Source organism: Oncorhynchus tshawytscha, linkage group LG09 (genome assembly GCF_018296145.1).
Source record: "Oncorhynchus tshawytscha isolate Ot180627B linkage group LG09, Otsh_v2.0, whole genome shotgun sequence".
NCBI classification, from domain to species: Eukaryota; Metazoa; Chordata; class Actinopteri; order Salmoniformes; family Salmonidae; genus Oncorhynchus; species Oncorhynchus tshawytscha.
The window spans coordinates 73926030-73946043 of record NC_056437.1 but is presented as its reverse complement, the minus strand read 5'-3'; the positions used below and the strand labels follow the sequence as shown (position 1 = coordinate 73946043).

The 20014-nt window shown below is 42.7% G+C and overlaps 1 protein-coding gene across 1 annotated transcript; it reads left to right on the top strand.

Moving 5' to 3' along the window:
- The first annotated feature begins 10941 nt into the window (after window positions 1–10941).
- LOC112258671 (coiled-coil domain-containing protein 43) lies at window positions 10942–19996 on the top strand. Its single transcript, XM_024433196.1, has 5 exons — window positions 10942–11162; window positions 17897–17987; window positions 18124–18268; window positions 18465–18511; window positions 18947–19996. The coding sequence occupies exons 1-5, from the start codon at window positions 10989–10991 to the stop codon at window positions 19132–19134; spliced, it is 645 nt and encodes a 214-aa protein (XP_024288964.1). The 5' UTR covers window positions 10942–10988; the 3' UTR covers window positions 19135–19996.
- Window positions 19997–20014: the final 18 nt, after the last annotated feature.

Here is a 20014-nt window from a genome sequence, read left to right as displayed (position 1 = left end):
TTTATTTAAGTAGGCAAGTCAGTTAAGAATATATTCTTATTTACAATGACGGACTATCCCGGCCAAACCCGGACGACACTGGGCTAATTGTGCGCCGCCCTATGGGACTCCCAATCACGGCCAGAGTGATGCAGCCTGGATTGCAGTGACACCTCTTGCACTGAGATGCAGTGCCACTCGAGAGCCCTTGTTCCACACTCTGTAAAGACTGGGGCTTGTTTTTGTTATCTGGGAGGTCCTTCCAACCCCCCCCCCAGTCAGCCGTGCTGCAGGCATTAAAAGGCAGAGGGGATTCAGCTTCGAAAGTGTGAGCTTGTTAGTACAATGCCGAAGGAGGCAGCGTCGAAAGGGACTGGTCAGTTTAGCCTTGCTTTTCACACACGCACACACGCACACACACACACACACACACACACACACACACACACACACACACATACCTCATAAAGGCACACACCTCACAAAGACACACACCTCACCAACATACACCATCACTCTCTCCGTTAACCCCAGGTCTCCACTTGGTTTCAGTAACGTCGATACAACTCTAGAAGTTAACGTCGTAGGCAACGCCATTTACTCTCCTGCCATTGTCCTTCTCCCCCCGCCCTCCCTCCTACCCTCCACCCCTCCATCCCATACAAAGAGCCTTACACTGCTACTTGCTTGTGAGAGGGAGTGGGCTGGAGGATGGCGGGAGGACTGGGGAAGGGGAAAAGAAAAGAAAAACAAAAGCGATTGATATAAACGATCTGCCGGCCGCGAGCCCCCTGGGCAGGGGCAGACGGAGGTCCGCTCGATACCAATTGATCGTGGGAGGCCCAGGCATTCGTCTTAATTCTGACTAATTAGGGCGCGGCTGACTGAGTGGGAGGCGGGGGTGGAGGGGAAGTAGAGGGGAGAGGTGTTAACGCTGGTGGGTGGAAGGGGTTAGAGGGACCTCCCAGATAACAAAAACAAGCCCCCGTCTTTACAGAGTGTGGAACAAGCGGCGGATTAAGGAAATCAGTTTAGGAAACAACAACCGTCACCACATTAGTGTCGCTGCCAAGATAATTCCCCTGCATGCTTTTGCTGCTGCTACTCGCAGTGCTCCCCGACAGGCAGTAGGATAGGAGGGAGTAAATCTCTCCCTCTCTATCGCTCTTCTCCCTCTTTCGCTCTCGCATCCTTTTCTATGTTTTCTTTCTGTTCCATTGGTGTGAGAGCTGCTGATTATCTCCCACCAATTGATGAGACCCAGGCCTTGAGGAGACAAACCGGGAGGTGGAGCGGAGGAAAGTAGAGGCGCTGCTTCTTTCCCATTCTCCCCTATTTCCACAGATATATATCATGGGATATAATTGGCTGGGAAGAGAAGTTGAGTTCGAACACTGGAACGATTGGAAAAAGCATGATTAATACGAGCGCAGTGGGGTAATGCCATGTGAAAATGAACGGATGGAAGACTCCAATGTAGGGATGAGAGGAACAAAGCTGTAGACACTTGAGGCAAATTGCCTCCATGTGCAATAGCAGCCGAGAAAAGAGAGAGAGAAAGAAAGAGAGGGAGAGAGAGACAGAGAGAGAGAGAGAGAAGGGCGGGGAGAAGGGAGAGGGAATGGGGGAGAGAGGAGAGAGAGGGAGAGAGAGGGAATGGGAGAGAGGAGAGAAAGGGAGAGAGGGGTAGAGGGGGAGAGAGAAGAGAAAGAGAGAAAGAAATATAGAGAGAGAAAGAGAGAGAGGGAGAAAGAGAGAGGGGGAGAGAGATAAAGGTGGGAGTGGGGTTTAGTGGTAAAGCCCTTTTAAGGGACCACTCTATTATGGAGCAGACAGCGGGGTAGCAGGCTGCAGAGAGGCCGGCTCAGATCTCTATCTCTCTCTACGAGTGATACAGCGCGTGTCAGGGGTAGTGCTATGGAGACGGAGGGGCATCGGAGGGACTAGCCGAGCTGTCAGCAGATCAGTATCTCAACACACACACAGGCATGCACTCTAAAGCAAATTCACAGGCCACATACACACTCACACACCTTTCCCCAAGCGAGTGCGCAGGCCATGGAAACACTATGGTATATTAGCCATTTAAACAAAAGAAGGGAAAATATCAGTGTTAAAGTGACAGACAGGAAGCGTATCTATATCTGACAAGACAGAGCTATTGTGAAGGGAACAAAAAAGCCAGACAGACTGCAGTGGACTGTGACTCTGTCACTCACTCATAAGGCCAGGAGGTGAGAGATCCACTGGTATATGAGCCACACACCCGCACACTGTGACGCATAAACCCACCCTCATCCTGGCCCCCTACCAGCAGCCCCCCAGCCCCCCCAACCCTGGCTGCCTCCTCCCCTCCACCACCAGCCTCTCAAAGCTGTGCTCCATTAGAACCTCATGTATTAAGAACCAAACCAACCGGGTTCTGTCTGGAGAACTTACTCAACCCAGCCAGCCTAGCCGACTATAAATAAATGCATCATCGTCTCCCGCCGCCCTCCCGCCATGTCACTTGGCTCCACTCAAATCTAATGAACCAATCGAAGTGAAGTGTGAAGTTCTAATAACTGCTGGGCCCGGGCTCCCTGCCATCGATAGATACCAGTCCATATGACAGTACGTCCCGAGGGGAACAATTAACCAGAAGGAGGTGGGAGGAGAGAAAACAAGATGTTTTCCCTGATAAAATTTGTCACCAGTTGGTATCGGAACTAGTAAGCAGTAATTAAGACAACCGCGGCATCACAGTCGTAAACGTTAGACGACAAAACTAGGCTCCCACAAATGTAAAGGCAACAGCAGCTAGGAGAAAGGTCTGGTAGGCAGACACACATTCACTCACCCACAGATAGTACATAAAGCAAGGCGATCTTCAAGTAAATATCAGGCCTTGCACAAAGCAAGTATTGGCTTTAAAAACGGAGCACTGTAGGGGCTAAAAGAGGTTTGCCCACGGTGAGGTCAGGGTTGATGAATGCAATCGTCTTTGTTAAATGCTCCACTATTAAAATTCAGAGAGAGAGAGAGATTAACTTCCCCTCACCAGAGAGCAAACCCTCCTCTCATTGGCTAAGTGCAGAGGTTGATGAGGAAGTAGTGAGGCTGTAGAGACAGATCATCTCGGGTAAAACGTCACCGACAACACAGGTGGTGTGAGACTGACTGCGCAGCGCTGTGTGTGTGTGAGTGACGGCCACCAGTAGTGCAGGGTTGACTGAGCCCGGGAGCAGACGTGACAGACAGGCCAGACTCAGACAGACAATACACTGCAGTGGAACTGTAGACAGAAAGCTACATCAATCCCACCTGCTTCTCTTCCAACTCCCTCTTTAACCTTGGGCTCTCCTGTTCTGTCTAGCTGGGAGAGGTTAGAGGGTGAAGGTCTAAGGGTCGTCTGGTCCCTGTATAGCCCTGGATGAAGATAGCAGCTTGTTACGAATGAAAATGGAACCCTCATAGCGCATATCTTCTGTATTGCGAAGGCAAGGTTAAATGACCTCTGATTTGCCTAGCTTCTTCGGGAAGCGTTTCCTACTCGGTCATCTTCTCATCCATGAGGAAACATATTCAGACTCAGATTATGGAAATCTTAAGACCTTAAGGCAGATGTAGCCCCCCGTGGCAGAGCAAAGCTGTGATGTGCAACACATCAGGGTAAATATTTGCACGTGTGTGTAAACAACTGCGGAGCCGCTGAGATGTCACCGTGACCCTGTCTGTCTGTGTCTGTTAGCTGCTGTCTTTTTGCGAAGAAAGCACGACATAAGCAAAATGCATTTAGCAATCCACTGTGCAAAGACAATCACCGTTGTAATGAGTCGGCTTGTGTGTGTTCATGGACAAACGTGTTCGTGGTAAATCAGAGAGACATTACAGAATGTCAACAGTTTTTTTTGCGTCCGTAGACTGAACTGATGAGTGTGGCGATGTGTAGTTTTCTCCAGTCATACTCAGATGAGAGACTTGTCTGTCTATCCCTATAGGTGTTTTGTGTCCAGTGGACGACTGAAGTTTTGGTCAACCTGACATTTTGTCTCTTTTGTCATTTTTGTGCAATGTGGAACTTTGGATGCATTCATCAAAGCTTCTTATACCTAAATATTGGCACTATCAGGGGCTGCACTGCAAATAAAACTGTATATTTTGCACCATATTTTGATCTCTGGCTACTCCGGGTGCTTAAACCCTCCTAACCATTATAGTATAACAATGAGTGTGGAAAATGGTCACCCTTTAGCCTTTTTCTGGACCATACGATTTGGGTGACATTTGCAGAAATCACTTCACCAAAACCCTCTAACCATTATATAAGCACAACCTTTCCCTTCCTGCTCTCCTAGCCTGCCCTTTCCACTTACCCTCTGCCCCATTCCAAGCCAGGTCTTCAATTTAATTCCACATCTGTGGCCCGCTTGAAATATTACCCCCAGAAATGAGATCCGTGACTCTGAATACAGAGTGTGGAGCACCAGGGGAGAGACAGGGGGTACATGGCCTGATCCTTGGCCAACAGGTACACCTCTGCACTGGGAAGGCTGTCTCTGCCTGGACCCCCCCCCCCAACCCTCCTCCTCTTCCAGTGGCAGGGCTAAATATTTGCCCTCTTCCTCTTGGTTATCTAAGTTGGAAATGTCCACCCTGCTTCCTCCCCCTTGACCCCCAATAGGGGTGCGGTAGGCAGGAATTCAGTTTTCACGGCCAGCGAGGCAGGCTGCCAAAGCCGCGGCGACAAAAAGTTTCCTCTCACTCTGGAGGTCGTGAAAGTTCACCAACCAATTCGGGGCGCCACACGCACAAAACGGGAGGGAAGCGCTGTCAACTGGTCTTTATTCGTCCCAATGACTTGGAGAAAGGAAACCTCAGAACTCTAAGAGAGGTCTCCCCGGACGACGTCCAGTTAGTCTTGCATATTCATGATCTATCACTCTCTCTGCTCTCTCTCATGTGGTGGGTTTTTAATTGCTATAATTCAGAGTAAAGAGCTAGCTGGAGGGAACCACAGACAGACAGACAGACAGACAGACAGACAGACGTGTCCCTCCAGGGGTGATGGGGTGGACTGCCAACAACATCAGACTCAACCTCACGACAACTACTAACAACTGCCCTCATCATCACATACTGTCCTACAGCTAAACGTTCCTGTGAACTTATCTGCTCTAGGCTACCATTTGATCTACCAAAGAGCTACTTAGCCACAGAGCAACAGGACAGGAGTGACACAGCAACCAGCACTGCCTTTCGGTGGCCAATCCAATCAAACCTGCAATATGGCACACCTGTCCTGCAGATAAATGACACTATTCTGCCAAAATCTTGTCTATACAATATCAAAGCACATTTGAAGATCATCACAATAACATGACTAACGTATATCATCTCAAACTAAATCCACAGGCCTATATCACGAAGAACAGAGTTACTTAGCCCATTGGTATGTTATTTACTAATGTTGTAAACTGGCTGTTGTTTTTACCGTTTTTTAAATCGCTTTAGTTACATTTTCACAAGTATATGGTTAATTATCAGAACTCTTAGACACAACTCAAAAGAGATCATCAAACAGGCAGTTGTTTCAAACTCAAATCACATTTTCAACTGACTAAGTGCAACACACAAAATCATACTGTCACTTTTTCACCAATCTTAATTGGTGTTTCATCTAAAACGTTGACATACACTCAATTAGTATTTGGTAGCATTTACATAAAATTATTTAACTTGGGTCCAACGTTTCAGGTAGCCTTCCACAAGCTTCCCACAATAAGTTGGGTGAATTTTGGCCCACTCCTCCTGACAGAGCTGGTGTAACTGAGTCAGGTTTGTAGGCCTTCTTGCTCACACACGCTTTTTCAGTTCTGCCCACAAATTGTCTATGGGATTGAGGTTAGGGCTTTGTGATGGCCACTCCAATACCTTTACTTTGTTGTCCTTAAGCCATTTTGCCACAACTTGTGAAAGTATGCTTGGGTCATTGTCCATTTGGAAGACCCATTTGCGACCAAGCTTTAACTTCCTGACTGATGTCTTGAGATGTTTTTATTTATTTATTTTATTTTTTATTTCACCTTTATTTAACCAGGAAGGCTAGTTGAGAACAAGTTCTCATTTGCAACTGCGACCTGGCCAAGCTAAAGCATAGCAGTGTGAACAGACAACACAGAGTTACACATGGAGTAAACAATTAACAAGTCAATAACACAGTAGAAAAAAAAGAGAGTCTATATACATTGTGTGCAAAAGGCGGAGGAGGAGGTAGGCGAATAATTACAATTTTGCAGATTAACACTGGAGTGATAAATTATCAGATGGTCATGTACAGGTAGAGATATTGGTGTGCAAAAGAGCAGAAAAGTAAATAAATATAAACAGTATGGGGATGAGGTAGGTAAAATTGGGTGGGCTATTTACCGATAGACTATGTACAGCTGCAGCGATCAGTTAGCTGCTCAGATAGCAGATATTTGAAGTTGGTGAGGGAGATAAAAGTCTCCAACTTCAACGATTTTTGCAATTCGTTCCAGTCACAGGCAGCAGAGAACTGGAACGAAAGGCGGCCAAATGAGGTGTTGGCTTTAGGGATGAGGGATGTTGCTTCAATATATCCACAATTTTCCTCCCTCATGATGCCATCTATTTTGTGAAGTGCACCAGTCCCTCCTGCAGCAAAGCACCCCCACAACATAAATGATGATGCTGCCACACCCGTGTTTCACGGTTGGGATGGTGTTCTTCGGCTTGCAAGCCTCCCCCTTTTTCCTCCAAACATAACGATGGTCATTATGGCCAAACGGTTCTATTTTTGTTTCATCAGCCCAGAGGACATTTCTCCAAAAAGTACGATCTTTGTCCCCATGTGCAGTTGCAAACTCTAGTCTGGCTTTTTTATGGCGGTTTTGGCACAGTGGCTTCTTCCTTGCTGAGTGGGCTTTCGGGTTATGTTGCTATGGGACTCGTTTTACTGTGGATATAGATTATTTTGTACTTGTTTCTTCCAGTATCTTCACATGGTCCTTTGCTGTTGTTCTGGGATTGATTTGCACTTTTTGCACCAAATAATGTTAATCTCTAGGAGACAGAACGCATCTCCTTCCTGAGTGGTATGATGGCTGCGTGGTCCAATGGTGTTTATACTTGCGTACTATTGTTTGTACAGATGAACGTGGTACCTTCAGGCATTTGGAAATTGCTCCCAAGGATGAACCAGACTTGTGGATGTCAACAATTTTTTTGTACTCAAATGATGTCAATTAGCCTATCAGAAGCTTATAAAGTCATGACATAATTTTCTGGAATTTTCCAAGCTGTTTAAAGGCACAGTCAACTTAGTGTATGTAAACTTCTGACCCACTGAAATTGTGATACAGTGAAATAATCTGTCTGTAAACAATTGTTGGAAAAATGACTTGTGTCATGCACAAATTAGATGTCCTCACCAACTTGCCAAAACTATAGTTTGTTAACAAGAAATGTGTGGTGTGTAAAGTATGTGCCTTTCACAATGCAATGCTCCCATTACTTTTGATATGATTCTCTTCTCTTTTGTTATAATACGTTTGCTATTATGTGGCTCTTCATACTCTAGGTATGAAGGTTCAAAATAGCCCAATTGGACACTTACCGCCTAAATTGGAAAGCTGTGTCTGTACAGTGACATGCTATACATGTCAGAGCTCTGGCTCTGCGCTTCATAGTGCTTTTTTCCATTATGTTTTTAAAGGAACTCAACTTACTCCTGAAATTTGTAATGGTAAAATGTACAAGGTGCAATTTCGAAATTGGGTAGTGCATCATCAGTTATCTGCACCCCATGACAAAATGATTAGAATTGCAGGAAATAAGGGGGGACTGCTCTTAATTGGTGATCACTTAAACATTTGCTAAACCTATAGCTTTGACATGTATACTGGTTTGTCTACTACAGATTTTGAGAACTACAATAGATAATAGAAATGTATGTTTCTAAAGTAGGTGGCATGGTAGCCTAGTGGTTAGAGCATTGGACTAGTAACTGAAAGGTTGCAAGTTCATATCCCAAGCTGACAAGGTACAAATCTGTCATTCTGAACAGGCAGTTAACCCACTGTAACTAGGCCGTCATTGAAAATAATAATTTAGTCTTAACTGACTTGCCTAGTTAAATAAAGGTTAAAAAAAAACATAAATAGTGTGATATGTACAATGATGATAATGATTTTACGTCACAGTAAATTTGGAAAAAATCTGACATTGACGTATTCAAATCAAAGTGTATTGGTCGCATGCACAGATTAGCATATTACACCAGGTGCAGCAAAATGCTTGTGTTTCTAGCTCACACTTAACCCTAATTGCTCCAGAGGTGATGTACAATGGTGACCCTGGCCGTGACCCCACTCCCTGCGGGTATCTCAGGGGGAGTTGGGATATGCAAAAAAAAAAAATAATCCATTACAGACTGTGTAACAGGACAAATATCAGCACCCCCCAAATTATTATTATATCTATTATTATTTACATAGCAGATACTTTAATCCAAAGTGGCAACAGTCAACATATTTTGGTATGTGACCCCAGTGGGAATTGAACCCACAACTCTAGTGTTGCTAATGTCATACTCTTATGAACTGAGCCACATACAGGACCACTACAATACATGTGTAAAATACGATACTGTAAAGTACAATACACGATTACAATACAGGTGGGTGATGTACGATTGCTATATCCCCATAAACGTACCACCCTCCTTCAGGGCATCGGTGAGGCATGAAATAACATCAACCCAGTCCTATGTCAGGCTTGGATTCACCATACCGAAAGGTTTTTACCCAAGTGCATGAATAGTAAGGATATTTACTGCGATTTCGATGACAACCTATGGCCAAATGCTCAAGACAGGCGTGATGCGAACTAGTACCTGTTAAACATGATGTTTATGTCATTTATTTAATTTGTTACATTGTGAAAGTTGTCTTTAATGATCACACCGTTGATCACACATGGGATATAAATGATGGAAATTTGATGTTCAGTCAATTTTAATCGTAGTGCAAGTGTATTGCCTAATGTGAAAACAGTGTAATGTACTGTAATTTACAGTACCGTAGCATCTACATTCAAATAGCAATTTTCAAAACAAATAATTATATTGGATGAACTGGTTGTTAAGATAACTAAATTGTGTTTTGGTGATTAAACTAATGTACTCATTATATTTCACAGTAAACTTCTATTTTGGATCAATGGTTGTGTGGTGAAAGAAGTCTGCAAACAAAATGAATGCACAATGAAAGGTTTTGAATGTAAGACTGGCTACGTATCGAGTGTTACCAGGTTGGGGTATTGTTCTAAGTGTTTTTAAAATGCAACACACACTTAAGAAAATAGTATCAAAACGATAACTACTGTAGTAGGGGCTGGATTGTGCTAACACATTGACACTGGAGCAGAGAACATGTTGACAGGGAGGACATTGTAAATTGTGACCATAGGGCTTTTTTAGGCCGATGGCATTGGGGGGAGAGATGAAGATAGGAGAGTGTGTGCTCGCATGAGTGCGTATGTGTGTGTGTGTGTTTGCCTCTGTGTGCATGCATGTCGGTGTTTGTGCGTGTGTGTGGTGTGTGTGTGGGGTGTCCGTGGAGGGAGTTTGCCTGTGGAGCCGAGCATGTGGGTGCCCACCCACTCAGCAGCTCGCAGCCCTCGTCACTTCGCATCAATCCACAGCCCCTCGATAAAAATAGGACAGCCGTCCTTAAGCTACGTGGTACTGTGGAGAGCGGCATGGGCTGACTTTGGGCCTCTCTGGCTCAGATGAGACGCCAGCCACGTTGTCATGTCTCCTTTTCTCTCAAACATACACACTGTTCCATAGCATCTCAATCTCTCTTGACCTTGTCTTCAGTTACAGCACACAAACAACCACAAGTATATTACCTATAGAACACATAGAACACAACAGTTGCAACAACAAACTTGTGCAACCAGTCTACCCCAGTGACCTCTCCAAACCAAACCAGACCACAACACTTGCTACTCCCAATTTCCAATAAAAATGTGTGTTTGTGTGTGGAGTGGACTCGGCCCTTGCATGTTTAATTTAAACGTGCCTCACATCAATGTCAGGATCTGGCTACATGTATATAGGCCATGAGGAGATGTTGTACATGGCAGCTTCCCCATGGCAGCACAGAAGCTTCACACTTCATTATTACAAGACCAGCGACGTGTGAAATCATTATAGAGAAGCAGGGAGGGAAGATAAGGGGCAACTGATACCCCAAACACAGTGAGGCCTCTCTGGATGCAGGGTGAGATCATCCCCTTGGAACCCTTCCTTAATGTATTCAACAGCTGGAGGGCGTTTACTTGTCTCACTATCAACAGAGAATAGTACTATTTAGTATGACTGGGAGCAGCAACTAGTGATCAGGAAACATTGTCCAGAGTCAGGGATACATTTAGGTGCACAACAATCTTTCAGCATATCCAGGTGATGGTCATGCATGTGAGATAAGATATTATTTTTTTTTTAGGCAAATCTCAACTTTTTTAGGCTGTAGAACTGGAGAAAAAATATACTTGACTAAAAAATCAGACTATGTCTTATACTCCCACCCAGTGGTGAAGAGTAGAGAATCACATCTGTGTCCACGTCACCTGAGTCAGGGCGGGGGAGTCTCTCGAATCTCATAGAATAGCATGATAAAATCTCATGAACATTTTATTATAGGGGTGTGTTAACTATGTCGTTTGATTCACGGATATAATTTAAATGTATCAATTGGTCACATAATCTCGCATGAAGTTTTTAAAATAATTCTAACGTCTATGAACGAATGAATAACATCTCAAATGTATTATGTAGTTAATTAATTATCCCTCCTTAAATGCAATAATGTAAATTATTAATTATTTCCTGGCAATCACTAAAACAGTGTACGAGGCAGCAACCATATTCTGCTAAAGTTTTATCTAGCAGGCAATACACGCGGATCGTCGTAGGGTGTGGAAGACCCCGAACGGCCAAGATGGCGGCGTCCATGGCAGGTGCCGGGGAGTTTGAGAAGTGGCTGAATGATCGACTAGACTCATTGGAAGTGGACCAGGAGGTGTATGGAGCTTATATTTTAGGAATACTTCAAGAGGAGGAGAGTGACGAAGAGAAGGAGGACGCACTGCTAGGAATTCTATCTGCGTTTCTGGTAAATATAGGGGGCAGACATGCCATGCTTGCGCCGCGGTAAGTTAGTCAATTTCTGGCTAACGTGCTCAATGGTTACAAGTGGGTGTTAACTACGCTATCTAACAACTGAGTGACTACAATCGATCTGTTCCCATATAACTAACTGGTAACAACATGTGTCAATCTACCATTAGCCATATTTGGAGATGGGGGTTAGGCGAATCAAACCTGAAGTTGTCCAGACCCTTTCTATTATTAGCCGGTTAGCCCGTGTTGAGACTTCGGTGGAACTCTCCAGACAAACAGATGGTTATGACATACAGCAGGGTGGCCATGCCTCGAGAGCTACTGGGTACCAACCCATTTGCAGGATTTAGTTTTCACTAATCAGCTGCTCGTCAGGTTCAGTTGAGTCAAGTTTGTTAGATCAGGGTTGGAGAAAGCCTACATGCTCAGTAGGCTACTCCAAAATTTGGCAACACCTGACATAGCACATTATACTAACTGATGATTCACTGACACGACGTCCTTCCCACTTGCTCTCAAAGGAGAAAGGGGTAACTGCAGCTCAATGTGGCGTGTGGGAGTCTCGAAAGAAAAGTAGTGGCCCTATTTCAGCATTGTGGAAGAATGCGCGTGAGCGCCACATCTATTTCTATGGGCACAAGCACTGTTCATGACACAAACTGTTCACCCCTCTTGTTGAGAGAACATTTGGAAGGTTGAACGTTTATTTCCATAAATTCTACACATTTTGTCATGACGTGCAGAGAATATTTGACCGTTTTAAAGCTCATTGTCTTGCAATTCTATACATTTTGCCATGTCTAATGTGTGTTCATTTAATATTTGAGTGACTCAAACATTACAGCATTTATTGGCTAAATACAAAAACGTTAGCTGACATGGGCTAGTACAGGTATTCCCAAACTGGGGTGTACGCACAATGCCGTCAGTGATATGCCAAATAAAAATGTGATTAAGGTAAAAAAATATATATATCACAGTTGTTGGTAGTTTACATACACCTTAGCCAAATACATTTAAACTCAGTTTTTCACAATTCCTGACATTTAATCCTAGTAAACATTTCCTGGTTTAGGTCAGTTAGGATCACCACTTTATTATACGAATGTGAAATGTCAGAATGGTATAGTTATTTAAGCTTTTATTTCTTTCATCACATTCCCAGTGGGTCAGAAGTTTCCATACACTCAATTAGTATTTGTTAGCATTGCCTTTAAATTGTTTAACTTGGGTCAAACGTTTCAAGTAGCCTTCCACAAGCTTCCCACAAAAAGTTGGGTGAATTTTGGCCCATTCCTCCTGACAGAGCTGATGTAACTGAGTCAGGTTTGTAGGCCTCCTTGCTCACACACGCTTTTTCAGTTCTGCCCACAAATGTTCTATGGGATTGAGGGCAGGGCTTTGTGACGGCCACTCCAATACCTTGGCTTCGTTGTCCTTAAGCCATTTTGCCACAACTTTGGAAGTATGCTTGGGGTCATTGTCCATTTGGAAGACCCATTTGCGACCAAACTTTAAATTCCTGACTGATGTCTTGATGACTCCTTGCTGTCCCCAGTCCACCTGGCCATGCTGCTGTTCCAGTTTCAACTGACCTGAGCCCTAGGACCATGCCCCAGGACTACCTGACATGATGCTTTAAATTCCACCTGACTGATGTCTTGATGTTGCTTCAATATATCCACATAATTTTCCTTCCTCATGATGCCATCTATTTTGTGAAGTGCACCAGTCCCTTGTGCAGAAAAGCACCCCCACAATATGATGCTGCCACCCCCGTGCTTCACGGTTGGGATGGTGTTCTTCGGCTTGCAAGCCTCCCACTTTTCCCTCCAAAAATAACGATGGTCATTATCGACAGTTCTATTTTTGTTTAATCAGACCAGAGGACATTTCTCCAAAAAGTACGATCTTTGTCCCCATGTGCAGTTGCAAACCGTAGTCTGGCTTTTTTATGGCGGTTTTGGAGCAGTGGCTTCTTCCTTGGTGAGTGGCCTTTCGGGTTATGTCGACATTGGACTCGTTTTACTGTGGATATAGATACTTTTGTACCTGTTTCCTCCAGCATCTTCACAAGATCCTTTGCTGTTGTTCTGGGATTGATTTGCACTTTTCGCACCAAATAATGTTCATCTCTAGGAGACAGAACGCGTCTTCTTCCTGAGCGGTATGACAGCTGTGTGGTGCCAGGGTGTTTATACTTGCGTACTATTGTTTGTACAGATGAATGGGGTACCTTTCAGGAGTTTGGAAATTTTCCCAAGGATGAACCAGACTTGTGGAGGTCCACAATTTTTTTCTGGGGTCTTGGCTGATTTCTTTTGATTTTCCCATGATATCAAGCAAAGAGGCACTGAGTTTGAAGGTAGGCCATGACATACATCCACAGCTATGCCTCCAATTGACACAAATGATGTCAATTAGCCTATCAGACGCTTCTAAAGCCATGACATAATTGTCTGGAATTTTCCAAGCTGTTTAAAGGCACAGTCAACTTAGTGTATGTAAACTTCTGACCCACTGGAATTGTGATAGTGAGTTATAAGTGAAATAATCTGACAATTGTTGGAAAAATGACTTGTGTCATGCACAAAGTAGATGTCCTAACTGACTTGCCAAAACTATAGTTTGTTAACAAGAAATTTGTGGAGTGGTTGAAAAACGAGTTTTAATGACTCCAACATAAGTTTATGTAAACCTCCGACTTCCACTTTGTGTGTGTATATATTTACACACACACACACACACACAACTGTTCAAACGTTTGTGGTCACTTAGAAATGTCCTTGCTTTTGAAAGAAAGGCAAAAAGAAAGTCAATTTAAAATAACATCAAATTGATCAGAAATACAGTGTAGACATTAATGTTGTAAATGACTATTGTAGCTGGAAACTGCTGCTTTTTTATGGAATGTACAGCTATGTAGATAGAGACCTGTTATCAGCAACCATCACTCCTGTGTTCCAATGGCACGCTGTGTTAGGTAATCCAAGTTGATTATTTTAAACGGCTAATTGATCATTAGAAAACACTTTTGCAATTATGAAAACTGTTCTGATTTAAAGAAGCAATAAAACTGGCCTTCTTTACACTAGTTGAGTATCTGGAGCATTAGCGTTTGTGGGTTCGATTACAGACTCAAAACGGCCAGACACAAATAACTTTCTTCTGAAACTCATCAGTCTATTCTTGTTCTGAGAAATGAAGGCTATTCCATGCGAGAAATTGCCAAGAAACTGAAGAGCTCGTACAACGCTGTGTGCTACTCCCTTTCAGAACAGCGTAAACTGGCTCTAACCAGAACAGAAAGAGGAGTGGAGTTGCCTTTTCACTGTTGACCTTGAGGCTGGTGTTTTGCGGGTACAATTTAACGAAGCTGCCAGTTGAGGACCTTTGAGGTGTCTGTTTTTCAAACTAGACACTAATGTACTTGTCCTTTTGCTCAGTTGTGCACCGGGGCCTCCCTATCCTCTTTCTATTCTGGTTAGAGTCGGTTTGCGCAGTTCTGTGAAGGGAGTAGTACACAGCGTTGTACGAGATCTTCAGTTTCTTGGCAATTTCTCGCATGGAATAGCCTTAATATCTCAGAACAAGAATAGACTGACGAGTTTCAGAGGAAAGTTATTTGTGTCTGGAATTTTTGAGCCTGTAATCAAACCCACAAATGCTGATAGTCTAAAGAAGGCCAGTTGTATTGCTTCTTTAATCAGAACAACAGTTTTCAGCTGTGCTAACATAATTGCAAAAGGGTTTTCTAATAATAAATTATCCTTTTAAAATGATAAACTTGAGTTAGCTAACACAACGTGGCATTGGAACACAGGAGTGATGGTTGCTGATAATGGGCCTCTGTAAGCCTATGTAGATATTCCATAACACATCAGCCGTTTCCAGCTACAATAGTCATTTACAACATTAACAATGTCTACACTATTTCTGATCAATTGGATGTTATTTTAATGGACAAAAAATGTGCTTTTCTTTCAAAAACAAGGACATTTCTTATTCGGAAGATAAAAGCTCTATAAATATTCTTTCGTGGTGCCCCGACTTTCTAGTTAATTACATTTACATGATTAACTCAATCAGGTAATATTAATTACAGAGAAAGGATTTTATAGAATAGCATGTCATATCACTTAATCCGGCATAGCCAAAGACACGACAATTGTAAGCCTGCCACACACACACACACACGTTAAACATAAGAATGAGTGTGAGTTTGCCACAACCCGGCTAGTGGGAAGTGACAAAGAGATCTTATTGGACCAGAGCACAAATAATATAATAATAATAAATAAGTTTGCTTTTTATTTAGCCATCTTACATACACTGCCGTTCAAAAGTTTGGGGTCACTTAAAAGACTTAGTAATATTTTACATCAATAGCAGTCAACATTAATCGTCACCTTATTTCAGTCTCATCTGAAAGTTGTAAATTCTTGGTTATCTTCACGAACCCTGGCTGACAAATTGAATCAGCAATACAAAATTGGGTTTAATTATTTATTTACTAAATACATAACTAATCACACAGAATTACATATACACAGAATGAATCATACCTTGATTACAAATTATATCATGAAGGAAATGCTCTCGTTGTGCATCTGTAGAAGTTTGTGAGGTGCTTTTGGTGACAAGCCGAATTTCTTCAGCCTCCTGAGGTTGAAGGCGCTCTGCGCCTTCCTCACGATGCTGTCTGTGTGAGTGGACCAATTCAGTTTGTCGGTGTTCCATCGATGTGGATGATCACTTAGTTTTGTTGAAAGTTATTTTCCTGACACCACACTCCGTCCTTAGCGGAGGGAACAGATATGACAGCTGGTTACACAAAGAAAAGGGGCTGGGTTTGAGTGAAAGAGCAGGAATACTGAGGAACAAAGGGAGAAGCGATGTCTCTGTCGTAAATACCGTATCTTATGCATTCTAAATACTATTTACTCTGAGCTGCGCCTCGGTAGGTTGGTGGTAGATGGAAGGCCGTGTTGCCCAACAGAGTCCTTTGAAGAATGTCACTCGATGTGGATGGGGGGTGTTCCCTCTGTGGTAAATTGGATACGTTGTAGTAACGCCTACCACGTTGTGTGGTAGACGGGATACTCTGTTTGTTCTTTCCTAGCCCACGTTTATGGCTGCTGTTGCTAACTCAACAGCTAGGAGTTATCACTTCTGTAGTCAATAAGAGTTCAAAGTTAATACCATTCGCAACCAAAGCTTATGCTGAGGTTGGCTTCGTTCTGTAGTTATTATCTGAACCATTCTGACATCGGACCGTCGTCCTCACATCCTCGGAACAGGAGATTACATTTTCATCAAGGCTTTATATAGTGGAGCAAGAAGGGTGTGTTTTACACGTTTTATAATCCATGTCTCTTCACAGGGGCGGGCCACTGATTGAGCAGAGCCCTAACCTTATGAAAACCCCAAAATCTCTCATTTGGAAGCTAAAATTACATTTAATCTCTTCAATAGTAATTTTATATTCAAACATTTAAATTGAACAATTCCATGTGAATCCGATAACTACAATGTGCAGACTTTTCACTGTAGAGTTTGTCATCCTATCATTGATGAGAATGTCTCAGAAGACAACTGAACTGACATCATATTCATTAAGTACCACCGCATATGTTCAATTGGTCGGATTACCAGAATATAGTTCATTTCCCCCACCTTCTGATGTTACCAGAATCTCTATGTTAACCAAGGGATTTACAAATGTCACATCAGTAGGGTAGAGAGAGCAAAAGGGGGGGGAAGAGGTATTTATGACTGTCATAAACCTACCCCCAGGCCAACGTCATGACACAATGATGGCAAAAAACAACATTTGAGAGTGCGCTGACCCTGGTGCTAGAGGGGGTACACAGCTGGAAGTTGAATGTTTGAAGGGGTACGGGACTATAAAACGTTTGAGAACCACTGGGCTAGTTGATCTGGACATTTCTGACAAGTAATAAATAGCTCTCTAAGGTATGCAATGACTGACATGACAAGAGGAAAACTGATGATGCACTACCCAATTTCATTGTTTCATTGGAACATTGTACAATCTACTATTACAACTTTCAAGAGTATGTTGAACGCCAGACTGCCGACCCCTCGCGCCCCCCATAGTTTGTGAACCACTGGGTTAGACCATTTGTCCCAATCTGGCCCGGGAGCCCATTCAATCTAGCCCGGCAGGAGGTTTGAGTAAAAAAAATAATAATATATATATATATATATATATATATATATATATATATACTTTGGGTTAAACACTCCTGGCCACTCTTGAACATCTATAACTATAAATTATGTATAAATTATAATGGACCTAAACATTTTCAAATAAATGCTATTTTTTGTATAGGCTGCTATCTTACTTGAAATAAAATCAGTGGAGGGAATGCTCATGTTAGCTACCACCAGCGACACAACCGCGATACAGCTGCCCAGTCGGAAGCACTTTAGGTTGGCGGGCTGGTCGATACAACACCTGTACACTGGTCACCGGCTCATCGACTCGTCATGCAGCCCAATCAGCAACGCAAAATGGTCTTGAGTGGCAACATCTGCCCAATTAGCTGATTCACTTTCCATACACCCACTCCTTTCAACACACCCACTCGTCCATACTAAAGTTGCCATATTGGGCTGCATCTAACCATATTTGTCTCAAAGTAGTGATGTTCAAATTCACTAATTGCATCTCCATTCTCTACTGTCTTCCATGCACAGGAGGATGAGAAACTTGAAGATGTCTGCAAAGAGATCATTAGTCAGTGGGCTGAGAGCTGTGCCCGGTCGGCAACCAAAAACAAGGAGGATGGTATGAACATAAATCAAAAGCTAGAAACTTAAAATACAAATGATTCTAGCTGTACTTTCAGACAAGCTAATAGCTGGAGCAGCCGTTGTATGAATTATCTGTTGAATTTCCTCCCTCCCTCTCTCTCTGTCTTTAGCTGAGGTACTGGCCATTGCCAATCTGATAGAGAAGCAGGCACAGATTGTGGTGAAACAGAAGGAAGTATCTCAGGAGTCCAGGAAGAGGAAAGAAGCTAAAGAAGCAGTCCTGGCTCAATATGCCAATATCACCGATGATGAGGAATATCCTTGGCTCAATATATTGCACCTATTGTGTGCCCCTACAGTTATCCTTTGCCCCTTGTTAAACCTATACAGCTCTAAAGGTCTTAAGTGTTTATTTCTGAAATGTATAATGAAAGCAGTGTTTCCCAAAATGTTCATTTTTATGTGACTGCAATGAGGAGCACTATTTTTCAAGTTTCCTTGACATCAACACTGAAGCTGAAGAGGAGGAGCAGGCTTTTCCCCCCAGTGGTGATAAATGTATCCTGTCAATGCCTCCCATTACTCCTCCTATAACTCCTATTGAGGGAAAATGTACTTACTGTGATATGTGGTTGTCCCACCTAGCTATCTTAAGATGAATGCACTAACTGTGTCACTCTGGATAAGTGTCTGCTAAATTACTAAAATGGAATGCAAATGTATTGTTTACTGCATTAAGTAATATTTAACCAGTACTATATTTTTAAAGACCATTTATGGCACCGTCAACTTCTTAACCCAGGTAATAGTACATTTTGGTCTGTATATGTAAAGCGCCTTGGAATGAGTGCTGATCCAGGATCCGTGTTGCCTAATTAAATCTTGATTAAATGTTTTGGGGAAACCTGATCCTAGATCAGCACTCCTACTCTGAGATGCTTTAGGAATAGGGGTGTTGGTTTTGCTGTGAAACTCCTTTACTGGTCGCCTCAGCCCTGTTTAAGAACACCAACGTGGAGGAGGTTTTGAGCAGGAAGAAACAGCAGAGGGACCAGGCTAAGGAAGATTCTCATAAGAAGAAAGAGACGGACAAGATGCAGCGTGAGAAGGATAAACTAGCCAGGCAGGACAGGAAGGACAAGGAGAAGAAACGCACACAGAAAGGGGAACGCAAAAGATGAGAAAAACAAATGACACCTTGGGACATTGTCACATGAAATGTTTTGTTACTGGATTAAAAAAACTGAAATCAACATCTATTTTTACCTATCCCTTATTTTCCACCCTTATGATTGTAACATGACATTGTAACAAGAACTTGTCTGGACATGAATTGTTTTAACCAATTACCATTTTAGTTTTCTATTGGTTTCAGTCATCAAGCTTTATCTAAAACTGGGAAACAGTCCATCTATCTACAATGTGTTCTTTCTCAACTGTGATTAAAGTAAATCAGTGACCCTATGAAAAGCCAACATTAATAGTCCATCTCTACTTGCTATGATCAACCTGCACAAGCTCTTGCCTGTATCTTTCATCCTACCATGTTGATACTAAAGAGGCGGATGTTTCTGTATCATTGCCTCCTTTTCAATATGCCTCTACTAATAGAGAGACTGTCTCTGAAAATGAATAGTCATTCAATAGATGTAGCATGCAAGCCTTCGCTCTAAAATGTTTGCCCAGTTTAAGTAATAATTTTCCAAGATAAATGTTTTTAAATGGCATTCAAATGTTCTGCAATTACTATATTGTAGTAAAAGGAAGGTGAAGTGCTCTATGGGGTCTTAACTCACTCAGATTGAGCCAATGTGTTGCAAATGCTTTTCCTCTTTGGAGATGGATTCACTCAAGGCATTGTCATATTAAATACATTCAGTTTGTCACCCCAGTCTTCATGTACTGTCTATGCACTCTCTTGTATGAGAATCAGAACAACGTGGTGGTTGATACTATATACCTCGATTATATCATGTACAATGTTTGCAGAATGGCAATGGGGTTCATTTTCAACATTTTTTGAATAAATGCCATTTTAAAGAGCTTTATTGTTTTTTGAAT